Source organism: Protopterus annectens, chromosome 2.part0 (genome assembly GCF_019279795.1).
Source record: "Protopterus annectens isolate FY-2018-M chromosome 2.part0, PAN1.0, whole genome shotgun sequence".
Classification (NCBI taxonomy): domain Eukaryota; kingdom Metazoa; phylum Chordata; order Ceratodontiformes; family Protopteridae; genus Protopterus; species Protopterus annectens.
The window spans coordinates 34,214,281-34,231,068 of NC_056728.1; the positions used below are offsets into that span (position 1 = coordinate 34,214,281).

A 16,788-nucleotide genomic window follows, 5' to 3' on the forward strand; every position below is an offset into this window, starting at 1 on the left:
CAGAACTACAGGAAGTTAAAGAATAAAGGGATAGGGACTACCAACAATGGTACAAAAGATACCATAAGGTATGAAGGATGAAAGGGCAGTCTCTCACAAAACAAACTTAGAAACATGTAAAACTACTATTTTTTTTTTTTTTTTTTTTTTTTTTTTACAGAGGAAGAAAAACTACCAACAGTGGTAGGAAAACCACCAAAGTATAAAGGGAGAGGGGTAGAATAAGGCAAAAACAGAAGGTGAAAAATGTAATACTGGGAAGGTAGCAAAGATTATAGTGAAGATTTGTAAGAAGATTTAACTAAGTTTTAGTTAAAAGTAATGAAAAAATACTTAGCTCTAGAGAGAATTTGGCTGACGCGTCCATTGTAGAAGAGTGGCAAATGAGATCTGAGATAACCTGGAGAGGGAAATTCTGATTAGAGTCTTAGGAAGAGAGTTTTTGGTTAAAGTGAGCTGTTATAATGGCCGAGTAGGTTCAGAGAGTCGGAACCAAGTCCCATACATCAAGGATAAATAATGATTGACAACATCAGATTCTCTTTTTCTTTCCCATGTCCATATTTCATCATCAGATGTCTTCTGCTCCTCTTGCTTCTCCTTACTATGGGGACTAGTTGTTCCATCATATTGTGATATGACCTGTCTTAGACGTTCTACATTGAATCCTTTGCTTCGCAAATATTCCATATCTTCAGCTTCTATTTTTTTTAACTTCTACTTGACTACTCTTCTGTTTTACATTCCTCTTTGTGATCTTATTTTTTTTACTATGAAATTTTCCATATCTGGATGCCTTTGCCTATACTTCTCTTCGAATATCTTTGGGGCTGCCTTTTTTGCATTGATCAATTTGGCTTTCTCCTTTGCATAAATAATGCACCATATCAGATCTCTCTTTCTTTCCCATGTCTGCATTTCTTTTTGTATACCCTTCAAATGTCTCTAAATTTTGTTCTGTAAATGTTTGCACTTCCTCAGTCATGTCTTTCTCCAAACAGTACAAGGTTTCTTGGACTGTATAGTGTTTTTCATGGATCTGTTGTATTAATGAACACAAATTTGTATTTGAAGTTTCTGGCAGTTTTTCTCGTGGAAGTATTTTTCTTTCCTTTAATTTCTCTCTTAATTTTTTCTTATATATTGTGTGTGGAAATTCTGGGCTTTTGGCATAATAGTAACAATAGATAATTTCTTTCTTATCCTCAATTGTCCATTCTATCATCTGTATGGCTCTTTTTTGAACTATCAGTTTTTGTGATTTTTGTTGACTGCTACTTCCTTCTACAACGGGGGGGGGGGGACACTCATCCTCCCCCTGGGCCTGGCCTAGTCCCACTGTAGGAATATTTCTATGTCTTGAGAATTCTACAGTGTCATTTTGTCCAGTCCTGGTACCAGTGTACCTACCAGGATCGGGCAATTTTTTATCTTGGGTATTGAGCACCCAGCTGTCTTCCTTATTTTTTAACCTGCTTCTGTCATTGATATATGCTATATAAAAATACAGTCTACATATCAGTATCGTCTTGGTAAAATTTTGTGAAAAACAGGGTCCACCTTGCGAAGGTACTCATCAAGACTTGAGGATGAATTCAATTTCAGCAATACTTCTCCCCTTTTGCTGATTGTATCATCTCTCAGACGCTCCAGTTATTGCATATGGCTGGTCAGGTACATATCAAAGAGGCACTGTACTCAATGGGTGGTCTGATAAGGGGCGAGTACAGTGGAACAATGACATCCTTAGACTTTAATGCCATACCCTTGCTTATAAACTGTGCAATAGAGAATGATTTCCTTACTACGGTAGACATACAATGGACAAAGGCCAGATTACAGTAAAGTTTCCAAATCACTGATCACTAGATCTGCTCTTGGGGTGAATTATCATAAATGGTAGTTTCCAGGGGTAGTCATCTTCCCAATGGATACTTTTATGTACTTCTTGGTACTGAGTTTTAGCCCGGAGTTCTGGCACCAGTTATTAGACCTTCTTGGAAGGTATCTGTCTGTCTTGCCTAAAATGCAATCATCTGCAAACTTCACCAGCCAGAGGGTATCAACACTGGTCCTGACTTCAGAAAATTGGATGTCGAAAAGGAGCAGCCACAGCACCGAACCTTGAGGGACTCTGCTACTGACTGTCCTCTTTGAGGAGGTAGACTCCCCTATCCTAATTGTTTATGTCCTATCTCTAAGCCATCTCGCTATCCAGTGGGTGACATAAGGGTTTATACTTAATTTCTTGAGTTTCTCTACAATGCCCGTGTGTGGTATTGTGTCAGTGGTTTAGGCAGTAAGCACCAATTTGTCCTCATCCACTGCTTTAGTGATCTTGAAGTCTACTACGTTTAATAGGTATGACCTGCTCTTGTTAAATCCAAACTGGGTTAACTGTAGTATTGCAAGGTTTCATGTCATTGTTTCTCACTTCTATGACAATTCTTTCCAGGGTTTTGCATAATGTGACCAGTCAAGATTTCTGGGTGTGTAGTTACTAAGATGCATAGATGGTCGGCCCTTCTACAGGGATGACAGCTGCAGTCCACTATTCACTTTGCCTGAAGCCTATATAAAAGCTGTGGTTAAAAAGTGATCCTAGTGATCCTGAATGGTTGTGTTTCATGTTATTAAGGAGTCATAACTGTAGCAGCCGCAGCTCCTTCACGAAAGATGGATGCAAGGAAGGACAAAATAGATTCTATAGGAGCTGTATATGGATCTAAACCTTGGTTTACAGCCCAAACAGAGAACCTTTTCCATTTGCTGGAGTAGAACTTCCTAGTGGAAGGCTTGTGGGAAGAAATCAGAATGTGTTTGACGAAGGTGAAAGGGAAGCGCACCTGGCTATTCGTGGAACTGTCATGCTGTCACTTTTAGGGTGTGGATGGAAGGATAGAACTGTCCTGATTGATGAATCAGAAGGTCTGGAAATGGTTTCAGAATCCATGGTTCCTCCAAGAGGTAGGGCCACAGGAAGGGAAACCAGACTTGACGAGGCCAGTAAAGAGCAATGAAGATCAGGGTACTCCAACTGTTTTGCTTTCTGTATTACCTTTGGAATGAGAGGAAAAGGTAATAAGGCATAAAGAAGTCCCGGGGGCCAATTGTGGAATAGAGCATCCCTGGGTGACATCCCCGGATGGGGAATTAGGGCAAAGTAGTTGCTGCACTTGGTGTTCAGGTGTGTGGCGAATAGGTCGCAGCAAGGCTGGCCCCATCTGTGAAAGATCTCTTTCGCAACTTCTGCATTCAGGGACCACTCGTGAGGCATCAGAATTGCTCGACTGAGTTTGTCTGCTATCACACTGGACTTCCGCAGGATGTGCGTTGCTACCAGAAAACGCTGAGTGTCCATTGCCCATTTCCAAACTCTTAAGGCCTCTCGGCAAAGCGGGTAAAATTTGGTTCCCCTTTGTTTGTTTATGTACCACACAAGACATGTTGTCTGATTGAATCGCAATTGTCCCGGTGGGAAGAGAGCTCTGAAGTGCTTGCAATATATAAAGCACCGCTCTCATCTCCAGAACATTGATGTGCAAGTGGTTCTCGTGGTTCTGCCAAGTACCTTGGACCGTCATTCCCAGATAATGCCCCCCCACCCTATCTGGAAAGTGTCCATGGTCAAAACTGCCTTTTCTTGAGGAGGAACAAGTGGACGACTTAAGAGGAGTTGTTCCGTATGCAACCACCATGTCAGATCCTTCTTGCAGGTGTTTGTGATAAGAATCTGATGAGACAGGGGAAGATTCTGCATTGGCCATTGGGCAAATAGAAGACACTGAAGTACCCTCATGTGCAGATGGGCTAGAAAAACTACTAGAATGGAGGAAGCCATGGTCCCTAGGACTTGAAGGACTACCCTGTCCTGAATTTTGTGACAGTTTAGCAAGGATCTGACTTGGTTGCGTAATGATTCTACTCTTTCTGGTGTTAGTCTTGCTGACATGGTGGTTGAGTCTATTTCTGAGCCTAAAAATACAATGTGCTGCGAAGGAGATAAGGCTGATTTTTTTAGGTTGACTGTGATGCCTAAACTGGCGCACAAGGATAGAGTCTCGTCCCTGGTTCTGATGAGTTGATGCTTGGTGGTAGCAGTGAGGAGCCAGTCGTCTAGGTACGGAAACAACTGGAAACCTCAACATCTCAGGTGAGCTGTTACCACTGCTATGCATTTGGTGAACACTCTGGGGGCTGTAGTGAGGCCAAAGGGCAGTGTTTGGAACTGAAAATGACTGTCTCCCAGCAGGAAGCGTAAGTGTCTTCTGGAGCACCTGTCCATTTTGATGTGGTAGTATGCTTCCTGAAGATCTATTGAGCATATCCAATTGTCTTTCCCGATAAAGGGAAATATCGACTGCAGAGTGATCATTTGGAGCTTCGATTTTTTTTACGGACTTGTTGAGTCTGCTGAGATCTAGAATCGCTCTCCAGTCCCCTGTCTTTTTTGGAACTAAAAAGAATCGAGAGTAAGTTCTGGATCCTATTTGCTCTGTGGGGACTTCTTGGATGACTCTTTTTTGCAGCAACGAGATGACCTCTGATGTTGCACGGTCTAGTTGAATGGGTGGCACGTCTGGTAGAGACCAATTTACTGGGGGATTGGAAACAAAAGGGGATCAGATAACCTCTGAATATTATGGTCTGTACCCAACAATCTTGTGAAATGTTTAGCCAGGTGCTTGGGTACAGTGACAGATGATCCCCGACTGCCTCCAGAGATGGACAGTCGGGCAACCCCTCAGGGGCGATGGAATGGACGATCAGAGAAGGTTTCTCTATTTCCCTGGTGTTGCGGACCTCCTCTGCCGTGGGGACGGCATCTTCCATTATATCTTCCCCCTCTGCCTCTAGGGGAGGGTTGACTTTGTGCCTGAGGGAAACCTTTTTGGGATTTATGGAACCACATTTTCCCTCCCATATTACCCTAGGGATAGGGTCTAGATGGAAGGGAGAAACGGACTCTGACAGCAGATAAGGTTTTCCCTTCCTGCTCGCACCTGGTCAAGATCTCTTTCACCTGAGGTCCAAAAAGAGATGAACCGTCAAAGGGGGCGTTGGTGAAGGAAGAATTAAAGGATTCCGTGAAATTGCAAAGATGCATCCAAGAATGTCTTTTGAGAGAGATTCCTGTTGCGGCTGCCCTACTCACTCCATCCACTGCATATATCAGCCTCATGGAGGAGTCAGCTATCGACATAAGGGTGTAGAGCTGCTCAGAAACCTTATCCGTGGATCCCGGAGCTAATGAACCCAGAAGGGTATCTCCCAACTCTTTCAAGGGATCCCTCTGAAGTCGAGTGAAATGGGTAAGGTAATTCAGCGATCTTAGAGTAAATGCTTCTAAAGATAAGGTACGCTTCCTACACCTATCCACCGTCCTGGACTCCTTGTTAGGAGGATGGATATTAGAAGATGTTTTGGACAATTCCTTCTTGGTGGCCACTATAATAACCATAGCATCAACGGGAACTCCTTTGGAAAGAAAATTCTTATCTTCAGGTGCAGTCATGAATTTATTTGGCCTCCTCGGGACGGGCTCCACTGTGTCTGGGGAGGTCCAGGCTTTCCTCGATATGACTCCTAAGAGCTAGTCATAAGGAGGCGTCACACAAGAGGTGGAAGGTCGGGAACCAAAGGCCTCAACATACACTGATTCGTCCTCAGTAGGGTTAGAGGTCTTTCAATCACCCCTCTGTCTAAGGATTTCTAGGATGTCAGAAAAAGAGAAATCCCCAGAGGGGGATCTAGGGGACCGATTCCTCCAAATCGGTGTCAGATGTGACAGGCTCAGGTGAGTCAACATGCTTCCTCTTACAAAGTCTCTTCCAAGGGAGCTCTCCAGTGGGATAATCTGGGGTGGTCTCGGAAGGGGGACACCTCCAATGGGAGCTTTTTGAGTATCTGTTTCCCTACATTGTGGGGGTAGCAGGGGAGGAGAGGCTGCTGCTGGTGGGACATTGGTTCCAAAGGTATGGCTTTTGCAGAGGATAAAGCATTCTCTATTACTTCAAAAGCCTTTGCTCCCCGCTCCAAAAAAGATCTCCACTTCGAGGAAACGGATGGTCAGCTCCAAGCAAGGGGGAACGGCTCTGAAGCAGATGTGGGAACAGGGCTGAGTCGAGCCAAAGCACCAAGAGGGAGGGTCGGTTCCGAAGAAAACCGAGGGTGACTGTCCCCCTCGGAGTCGACTCGAGAGCATCGGCTCCCAGATTGCTCGGCTCCTGACTGAGGATAGAGTTATCGGTTCAAAGGAAGCAGGAAGAATCCATGGAACCGATGGATCCAACATCGAAGAACCTGAAGTGATTGGCTCTGAGAGCGAAGCAGTTGGAGGAGGAGCAGTGGTTTGCAAAGGGATCGGCTCCAAAGCCTTTGGGTCTGAAGGGGCCAATTATCTTGCCAGAGCTGGGTCAGAAAGCAACCTCTTCACCACCCGCTCGATGTCCTCATCTAAGAGTGTCCTGAAGGATCGGGTGGAGACAGAAGGGGATCTCCTCCTTTCCAAAATAGGAGATCTCAATGTAGGTGAGACAGGGTCAATGTCAGGTAATTGTCTCGGTACCGAAGAGACCAACTGTACCGATAAAGAAGAAGCAGAATCGGAGCCAGAACTCCTTGGCTCCGACACTTTGGACTTTTTTGATGGTTCCGAAATTGGAGCCGTAGACTTTCATTCAGAAGTCTAAGCAGCTGCCTGACCAAGTTTTAGCTGTTCCTGGAAGGAACTGGTCATAAGACCCCTATCAATCAATTTTTGTTTCCTCTCGTTCAAAACCCAGGTACTGAAGACATAGCAAAAGGTACAGGGCTCTTGCAAATGTGCTTCGCCTAAGCTGTACACACAGCTAGTATGACTATCCGTCAAAGACATCTTTTGCGAACATTTATCACATTTTTTAAACCACAAAGGGTGATGGTCCTTATGTTCTCTGTCCTTTTCTTTAGCCATGCTAGCAGGAACAAACTGAGAAGCTACCTAGAAAGATACCAACACTACTAACACAGTTCCAACAAGAACAGTAAAGACAGAAAAGAGAAAAATTCTACTTGTTTTTTTTTTTGAATAAACACACAGGGAGGAAAGGCCCTCTAACTTAAATGGGCAACTACAAACCTCTAACTGAAATGGGCCGTACTTTCCTAAGGGGGGAAATAGGGGTCAAACACTCCGCACAATCACACAACAAGCTAGAGACTAAAAGTAGTCAAGATAAGGAAAAAAGGAGCAGAAAAAAGTAAGATTTAATAAATAAATCTTTTACTTAGCCAACGAGCCAGTAAGGAAACAACCTCAAAGCTTTTGCGGCAAACACAATCTGGGGAATTGCCGTGAGGCACCATGGGATAGGGGTTAGCCTTGAGCCAGTAAAAGCTCTCGAGCTTTAGTATAGGTCGAGTCAGAGCCGAATATCGGCTCTGAACCCATCCAGCATGAATTACGGCGAGATAGGACTACATAACATCAGAACCTTTAGCAAAAATTTTAGATTTCCATTTAAAAGGATTTTTTTGAGGATAAAAAACATGTCTTGAAGGACTCTTGGCATTTATTACAGTGCATGGCAAAGAATGAGTTCAAGGAAGAAGTTATTTTCTTGATTATTGATATTAAGGACCTTTTTCTTTGTATCCCACATGAAGAAGGAATAGAATATTTCCAGGAAGCACTAAGGGAAGGAACTAGATTTTCAAGGGCTACGGTGCATGTCTTAGCTACCCTCATGGAACTGGTTCTGAAAAATAATTTTGTATGGTTTCAGGGGGAACACTTCAAGCAAATCTGAGGGGTAGCAATGGGTGCAGCAGTAGCCCCAATATTTACTAATATCGTTGTTTGGTATTGGGAAACCAAATCTGTGTTAAATTCAATGTTCAGGATAAATATCTTTAGATATTATAGCCTTTTGGACAATATTCTAATATTATGGGAAGGGGGGCTTGATGAGGCAGATGATTTTTGAACTATATCAATGCCACTACTGATTTTTTGAGCTTTACCAGTTAAATTGAAAAAGAAGCAGTTAATTATCTGGACATCCACCTATACAAAAATAGAAGGGATGGATGTTATGAATCATATATATATATATATATATATATATATATATATATATATATATATATATAGGAAGCTCACCCACTCGAATAGTTACCTGCACTTTGAGAGTGACCACCCCTTTTGGCAAAAAAGAAATTTGGTAAAAGGCCAAATTATTAGAATATCAAAATTAACAACAGATGACAATAGGTTTAAAGCACAAATGGTAGAGTTAAAGACTATGCTGGGAATAAGGGGTTACCCAACTAGTGTCCTAGAGGGACAGGAGAGTTATGTAACAAGCAGGAGAGAAGATTTTCATCCCCCCATTACTGAAAAAACCTAAGGGTTTGTTGAATGTTGTAGGGGTACTTGCTGTGTGCTAACGTATAATGAGGATAGTATAGAGGTCCGTAAAATGGTGGAAAAGAACTGGAATTTTGTTTTTGGGGCATATGGATTAACTGAAAAAACAAAAATGGTTTTCAGAAGAGGACCCAACATTAAGAACCTATTTGAAAGGAAGACAGAAAAAGACAGGATTCCATTAGGTAATATGAGGAAATGCAATGGCTGCAGGGAATGTAGGTACATCTATGAATGCAGGAATATAGTGATAGAGGGTCACAACAGAATAATTCCAGTGACAGGGAATTATAACTGTAATACAAAAGGAGTTGTTTACGTGGCTTGTGCCAGTCATGCTGTGCATATTATATAGGAAAAATGAAAAACAAGTTAAAAAAGCGAATTTACCAACACATTTATGCAATTAAGAGACAAGACAAAACAAATGCCTTATTTAGACACAGCATAAACTGTAAGGATTTTAAAAAATTCATCTGTGTACTGGAAAAGGTAGGTAGACAGGAGAGGGGGGGTAATTGGCCCTGTTTTTTAGAATAAAGGGAAACACACTGGCAGGTTTTGTTGAATGCCACAGATTTTCCTGGTATCAATGACAGGATTTCTCTAAGGAGCTTGCTTCATTTAAAGACTGATGGCATTAGATAAAAATGGTACAAGTGGTTGAATATAGAAGCAATTAACTTAGTATCTAATATATGTATTTTTATAACTATATTTTCTAAACAGATGAAATGTTTATTATATAATGTGTTTTTTATAGGAGAACTATTCATGTATTATACATAGCTATATATTTTTAAAGAAAGAACGTATTAATGCGTTTTTAACTTGACAGCACACTTAACTAATTAATTCAATGAAGTTAACTGATTGTGATTAATTAATTGAATTGTAGTTCCATTTGTAATGAGTGTGACTAAGGGGAACGAAAGCACTTATAACCTTACCCTGCCTGGTGTCTGGTTCATTTCAAGGAGAAGGTATCCTGTGACATTTTTTGTTGGATTATTTGCTTTTATGTGTTTTACTATTGCCTATAAGGTTACAGACAGCCAAAGAACACCTTGCGATTCAATTCTCCTTGGCCTGGGAAGTTATTTTCACTTCAAGTTTGCTTGGCAGACTTAATCAGCTCCTCTGAGTTGCTTGTTTAGATTGTATTGACTTCTTAATTTTTGCCATGATTTTTTTCCATCTGTCAGAAGGTGGCTTTTTTGAGCATTTCCTGTGCTTAATCCATACAAGTACAGCAGTTTCTATGCAGCCCTTAACATGCTTGGATAATTCCACATAACCAACAGTGTTCTCAGGGTTTATAGGGGACAGAGTGTCTTTTAGTAGTAGAAATGTGCATTATTTATTTATTTTTTTATTTTATTTTACATTTGTTAACCAGGAAAGTCTGACTTGGAACGAGCCAATTTTCAGCGGCGGCCTGGGGGGAAAGGCTCCAGACGCATGTCTTTGTAACATGGGAGGAAACCAGAGCACCCAGAGGAAACCCACAGGAATGCAGGGAGGACATGCAGACTCCACACAGAAGGCACCCCAGCCAAGAATCTAACCGGAGAACCTCTTGCTGTGAGGTGACAATGCTACCGCTGCACCACTGCACCGTCCACTCCACATTAGAATAGATATTCCTAAAAGTTCCAGGGTTAGCTGGGGTCCAGGGTTTTATTTTTTACTTAAAAGGAGACACCTTTATGGTCTGATCTGACCAGTGAGGACATTACACTGGTGGTGGTGGGCAAAATTCCCCAAGTTTGTGAGGACCACATCAATGATACTGGCAGCCCTAGTGTGCATACAGACTAGCTGGTTGAGGATGTTTGTGTTTACAATGTTCAGGAATCTCTGGGCCTGCATGTTTGGGGTCATGTATGATTTTCACTTTAAAATGAGGTAGTTAAATTCATCCATGTAAATGATGTTCAGTTGAATGGGGAGTGTCTCCAGAACGTTTACGTATGTGCAATGGGTATCTTGGGTCATAGAGGGTTATCTGTAGCTTGCAAGGACATAGTATGGGATTTTGTCTATTGTAATCTGGAGATGGAGAAGCTTAAGAGTGTCATACAGTTTAACTAGCCATGAGGTGTGTTTTTTTATATATTGAGGCATTTCCACTTTTTGTCCTCTCCTCTGCAGTAGCTAGTCTAAATGCATGGCAGGCATTATACCCATGCATTGCCAGGGTGCACTCCTCAACTTTAAACCACATCTCAGTAAATGCATGGATGACTGCATCCTCCAAGGTGAGGAGAGCTTGCAGGGTGTGGAGTTTCTTGATTAGTTTCCTACTAACACCATTAGATCTTCTTGTGCTGACTTTGCTATTTTGGAAGTTTTATCAGCTTAGCAATGCCCAAAAAAGGCACTGTGAGAGCGGACAAGGTTTTAGCCAATATTGAAAAGCCTAAAGGGGACAGATGCAAACATTCCTCAAAAAGCAGTGTGGTCTTTAAATCATACCCCCCCAGGCTGACAAATATTGCACTCTCTTTGAATGACACCAAAAACTAAGGCAATTATTAAAGTCAATTATCTTCTATTCATATTGTGACATCATCCTTGGAGGAGGTAGAATGCTGTTCAATGCTAGGTTCATACCAGCCTGGGACACACAGTCCAAGAACTCCATCATGTCTCTCTATTCATATAGTCCAGGGAGGTAGGTCTCGAGTTTACACCCACGTGGACTATGACCGAGTCTTACTGACAAATACAATTTAACAACCTGAATGCATGCCTGACCTGGCAGATCCCGGTCCCTGATAGGCAAGATAGTCACTCTCTCCTTACACAGCCTAGTGGGACATATGTATGTCACAAATGAGTCTCTTATAACCAAAATATTGGTTTGTGTGGTGATTTGCTTTATGGACTTACAAGTTAAGACACCAAGAAATGCAGTCGTGTGTGTCATGGTAAGTGTTGTTTTTGGTAAGAGTGCTTTTGAGGCTGCTGAGGCCTACTTATTGCAAGTACTGAGGCTTTTGCAGTTTAGGAAGGTTTTATATATAAGAACCTCAACATATGTGGATCTATGTGTCTGGTCCTTAACATGTGTGATGGATGCAAAGTACGTGGGTGCGTGCATGTGCGTGTGTGCATTTCTCACAACCTGTTTGCTACTGTGAGTGCTTGTATATGACAGCCTTGCCTCCAGTAACACTATGTAACTACCTCTCTTACATACTATACCTGTTTAAGAATTAGATTGTTGTCATTAAACATGACACAGTTGCTACACTGTCTCACAATGCCCACATCCATCAAAAATGGTCGTAGAGATGGTATGAAAGAGCATACCGATGGTTAAAGATTCTTATTACATCATCTACAAGGGTAATGTACAAGAGAGATTTACAGCTGTCTAGCTTGGGTGCTTTAAGAGTATAGACTACAATCAAGACTATCTAAGACTAAACTTTGCTCCTTCTCTCACCAGAATCAAAACAGTAGCAGAAGTCCCAAGCTGTTTGCTGAGAAGTATTAACCCAGACATTTATGGTTTCACTTGCCATTGTCTTCTCTTAGTACATATCTCAGATAGGACCTAAAGAAGTTGTAAACAACAGAAAGCTAAGTTGCACAAATGCCATGAAGAGGTTCTCAACAAAACTGCAAACAAGACCACTCTGTGAAGTCCTATGCACACTGCCCTATCAGAGGCCAGCAGGAACCAATATCCCCCAGCTCTTTCTCTCACCAGTAGAGAAAGCAGTAGCACTAATCACAAGGTGGCTCCTGTTAAGCAGTTTTTAGGCTTTCCAATGATTGGTAATCTCTATAAATGCTAGGAAACAATGTCCCTCTGCTCCTTCTCTCACCAGGAGTGAAACAAAAACAATAATCCAAAATTAATTCCTGAGAACATACTGAATCAATCCAAGGATAAATTCTTTTAACAATGGGGAATGACAATGTACTAAATGGATAAAGTATAATCTTCCATAAAAAGTTAGTGCACAATTTTACACAAAAAGAACTGATGCCTACTCACATCTCCTGAGGAGCTGTTTAAGCAGTACACTACAGGACATGCATCCTAAAAGCATACTGGGTAGAGATCTCAGAACTAGAACTCACTGCACACCTCCCTGCCCCAAGCTGCAGCCACTGCATCCACCCCAAAAGTATTTATGAGGCATACTCAAGTCTAATTAGGGTATATAGCAAATGATTCCCAAATGGATGTCTGTATCATGACTATACTGCAAACAGCCTCATGTGGTTGGGCTGAATAGGCAGCGAGATGGTGACTGGACAGGTGTGACTGACCTCCAAAAAAATTGAGAAGGACATTTGACAATGTTTGGGGCAGATATAAGGGAATTCTTATGGCAGTGAAAAGAATAAGGCTGCATGTTAATCAGGATCTTATAATTATCCAAAAGCTGTTCACACAGGTAGACTACACTGGCCTTGAATATCTTATCTGCTGTTACAGTTTTTGCTTATATGATTCTTTTGTGAACAGAAAAACACAGCTGTGAAGTTATTCATAAAGGTTTGCTCATTTATATTTGGAATTTATCCATTTATCATCTGGCAACCCTTTTAATCCCATTCAGGATTGTAGGGGAGTTCCAGTCTACCCCAGATCATAATGAGTGCAAGGCACTGAAATTAAGCCTGTACAGGGCACAAACCCAAGTCAACATAAGCACAAGTACTCTCTCAAATATGGCACTCACACAGTGAAGTTGCAGAATTTCCAGTTCACCTATGGTACGTCTATTGGATATGTGAAGAAAGTAAAGGACCCATGCAGACAAAGCAAGGATGTGCAGACTCTACACAGAAGACACCCTAGCTAAGAAATAAAACTTGAATTCACCCATTTATTATCTGATAACCCTTTTAACCCCATTCAGGATTGTTGGGGAGTTCCAATCTACCCCAGATCATAATGAGTGCAAGGCAGTGAAATTAAGCCTGTACGGGGCACAAACCCAAGTCAACATAAGCACAAGTACTCTCTCAAACATGGCACTCACACAGTGAAGTTGCAGAATTTCCAGTTCACCTATGGTACGTCTATGGGATATGTAAAGAAAATAAAGGACCCATGCAAACAAAGCAAGGATGTGCAGACTCTACACAGAAGACACCCTAGCTAAGAAATAAAACTTTTTTTTAATTTGTCACAGAGAACTCAACTGTAATTAATTTCTACTCATACTCTTTTCATGCACTATTATGGTGTACCTGCGTTCCAAAACAGAAATAAACTGTATTTCTGTAAAGGAATCTTAGCAATCTTTTTGTGGATATCAATCTATTCCAGTGGCTATTATGCACCTGTTTACTACATACTGTCATTTGAAACCAGCACAGAAGTCAAGAGTTAGGTCACAGACTATCCTCCTTTTGGACAGGCAGAGGAATTATATTACTTATCTTTTCTTCCTGCTTGTTGGCAGCCTGATGTGCATGTCACTAAAGCAAGCAATGCAATACATGCCTAATGATGTGTGCCTCCTTTCACACATTTTCTGAGCTACATGCCATCTGAAATTCACATCTCTCCCTAGAATTCTGCTGTGACACATGGCTTCCATCAGTTATCAGCAGAGTGGCAGACCAAACAATCTCTTTCTCAAGATGGGCTAATGGGCATTAGCCACGTACTCCTTCCACAGGCAGTTTGCTCCACAGCCAGGGTCACTAATCAACTGAAGGTCAATAGAGTAATACTACAGCATGAAGGCTGCAATCCTACTAGTCTGAGAGCATGCTAGTATCACATTATGGGCACTTGTCCAAGCTAACTAGAATATTCACTGCTGGTTCCACTTTATATTAAAGTTATGTACTCACCATAACTAGACATCTGTGTTGTCCATTTGTATTCTTCCTTGACAATTGGGTATCGTATTCGACCTCGGATCTGACTTGGCTGCATACACTAGATTTCAGATCCAACTCACAAGCGCCTCCCTCTACCCATAATTCCCCAGTCAAATGACAATACCTCAGACCGAGTTTGCTGCCTTATAGATCCTAAGATAGTATAACAAGAAAAGAACAGCAGATCTGGGGTTCAAACCTGGGACAAAGAGTTCCACTATATCCACAAGGTCACTCCAGAAGATGAAAGGAAGGGGGAAGGAGGGTGGGAACTTAAGGAAGAATGAAAATAGACAACACAGATGCATCATTATGGTGAGTACATAACTTTAATATCTGATGTTGTCCTTTTCACTCGTTCCTCAACGATTGGGACAGACTCCCATATACGTGAATCTTGGATGGACCTCATGGAAGGATATTCTGGAGAACTGCAGAATCAGAAGCAACTCTGCTTCTGAAGGTCAAATGTAGTTTGTAAGGAGCAATAAAGGTATGAGTATTAGACCAGGTAGCTGCTGCACCAAATATCATCAAAGGAAGTTCTAAACCAAAAGGCAGAAGAATTTCCTCCGGATCTAGTAGAATGTGCTTTAGGAGGCTTTGAAAGGTAGAGGCCTTGCTGAGTATAAACAAAAGAAATGCAATCAATAATCCATTTGGCCAGGGTAACTTTAGAAACTGGTGATCTCATTCTGTTCCAGGAGAAAGAAACAAAGAGCTGTTCCGACTTACTGAAATCTTTTGTTCTGTAGAGATAAAAACATAGTTGTCTATGTACATCTAAAAGATGTAGCATGTACTCTCCCTTATTACAGAAATTAGGGAAGAAAACAGGCAAATGAATTGTTTGATTTATATTTGATTCAGATGCTACCTTTGGTAAAACAATGGATTTGTTCACAAAGTGACTCTGTTTTTGTGAAAAATAATGTAAGGAATTTGGAAGATAGAGCCTGGAGTTCAGAAATTCATCTAGCAGATGTAATACCTAATAGGAATGCTGTTTTCTAAGACAAAAATCTTTAAATCAGACTTAGCTGACATTTCAAAGGGTTGTTGGGTCAGCTCTTGGAGTACGACTTTTAAATCCCAATATGGCGACAGACCTCTTCATTGAAGGTCTAAGTAAGAAAGTGGCTTTTAGAAAATCCTTTCACAATTTGGTAGAAGCTAAAGAGGAAGCATTTTCTCCTGAGTGAAAATTAGATACAGCTGCTAAGTGTACTTTGACTGTAGAAAAACTAGCACCTTCTGGAAAAATAGATGCTAAAAATTCTACAACCGTAGATATAGGTGCAGTGAAAGGGTCAATTTTTTCCAAGGAGCCCAAATTGAGAATCTTTTCAATTTACTCCTTTAGATCTTCTTTGTAGAAGACAGAAGTACTCATCAGACTAGAGGGGAAAGCCTTCACTGTCTAGCTATTAATGGAACTGGAAAAAACATGTTGCCAGTTTGAGGCCCGAAATACTGGGAAGCTTCATCAAGGTGGGATGTAAGAGTAGATCTTCACTGGGGGTCAAGAATCCATGGAGGACATCCAAGATGAGACCAAAGGAAGGAGAAGCACACTTGGTGAGGCCAAAAGGGGGCAATGAGGATAACTGAGCTCTTCAACTAGTCCACCTTCTATAAGAATTTTGAAATCACAGGTAATGGGGGAAAACAAAGGAGACAGGAGGGCCAAACATGGACTACAGCATCTCTCAGTGACTCTCCCTGTGGGAGGATTAGGACAAAGAACCTGCTGCATTTGTTGTTGTGGGAAGATGCAAAGAGACTGCACCAAGATTGGCCCGAATGATGGAAAATCCTCTCCGCCACTGATTGAGAGACTACTCATGAATCAGACATGCTGAGTTTTTCCACTAGTATGTTGGACTTCCCCAGTATGTGCATTGCTATAAAAAATGGCTCTAGGAGATCGCCCACTGCCACACTCTCACTGCCTCTCGACAAAGGGGATAAGAATGGGTTCCCTCCTGTATGGTGATGTACCAAACAACAGACATGTTGTTGATTTGTACTGTAATGGTCCCCAGAGGAAGAACATCTTAAAGGCCTGCAATGCTAGTAGGACTGCTATAGGACACTGATATGTGAATTAGTCTCTGGGGGGACCATGTGCCTTGGAACGTCCGTCTCAAGAAATCCCCCCCCCCAATTGGAAGGCATCTGTGGTCACCATGGCTACTGGAGGGAAACAGAATAAAATGACAGCCTAGGTAAACTTCATCTGACTGAATCCAACAAAGATGATCATTGAAAACTCGAGTGAGTTTGACTGGAAAAGACAAAAGATGATACAGAATGGACCACTGTGCAGCTACAGTCCACTGGAGAACACAAATATAAAATTGGGCCATTGGAACCAAGGATATGGCCACTACCATCAAACCTAGAGCTTGAAGGAAAGTCTGGCTAGAGGAGAATGATGAACAAGAATTTGCTGTACCTGAAACTTGATTGTGTCCACATGATGTAAAGGAAGAGAGGCTATTTGACATATGTTC

At 41.7% G+C, this 16,788-nt stretch overlaps 1 protein-coding gene across 1 annotated transcript in view; it reads right to left on the reverse strand.

Moving 5' to 3' along the window:
* Positions 1 to 16,788, reverse strand: part of UNC80 (unc-80 homolog, NALCN channel complex subunit) — a 5,631,640-nt gene that overhangs the window by 2,843,314 nt on the left and 2,771,538 nt on the right. The window contains exon 24 of the mRNA XM_044060513.1: positions 5,381 to 5,392. Coding sequence (XP_043916448.1) covers positions 5,381 to 5,392 — 12 coding nt within the window. The remainder of the gene's footprint in view (positions 1 to 5,380; positions 5,393 to 16,788) is intronic.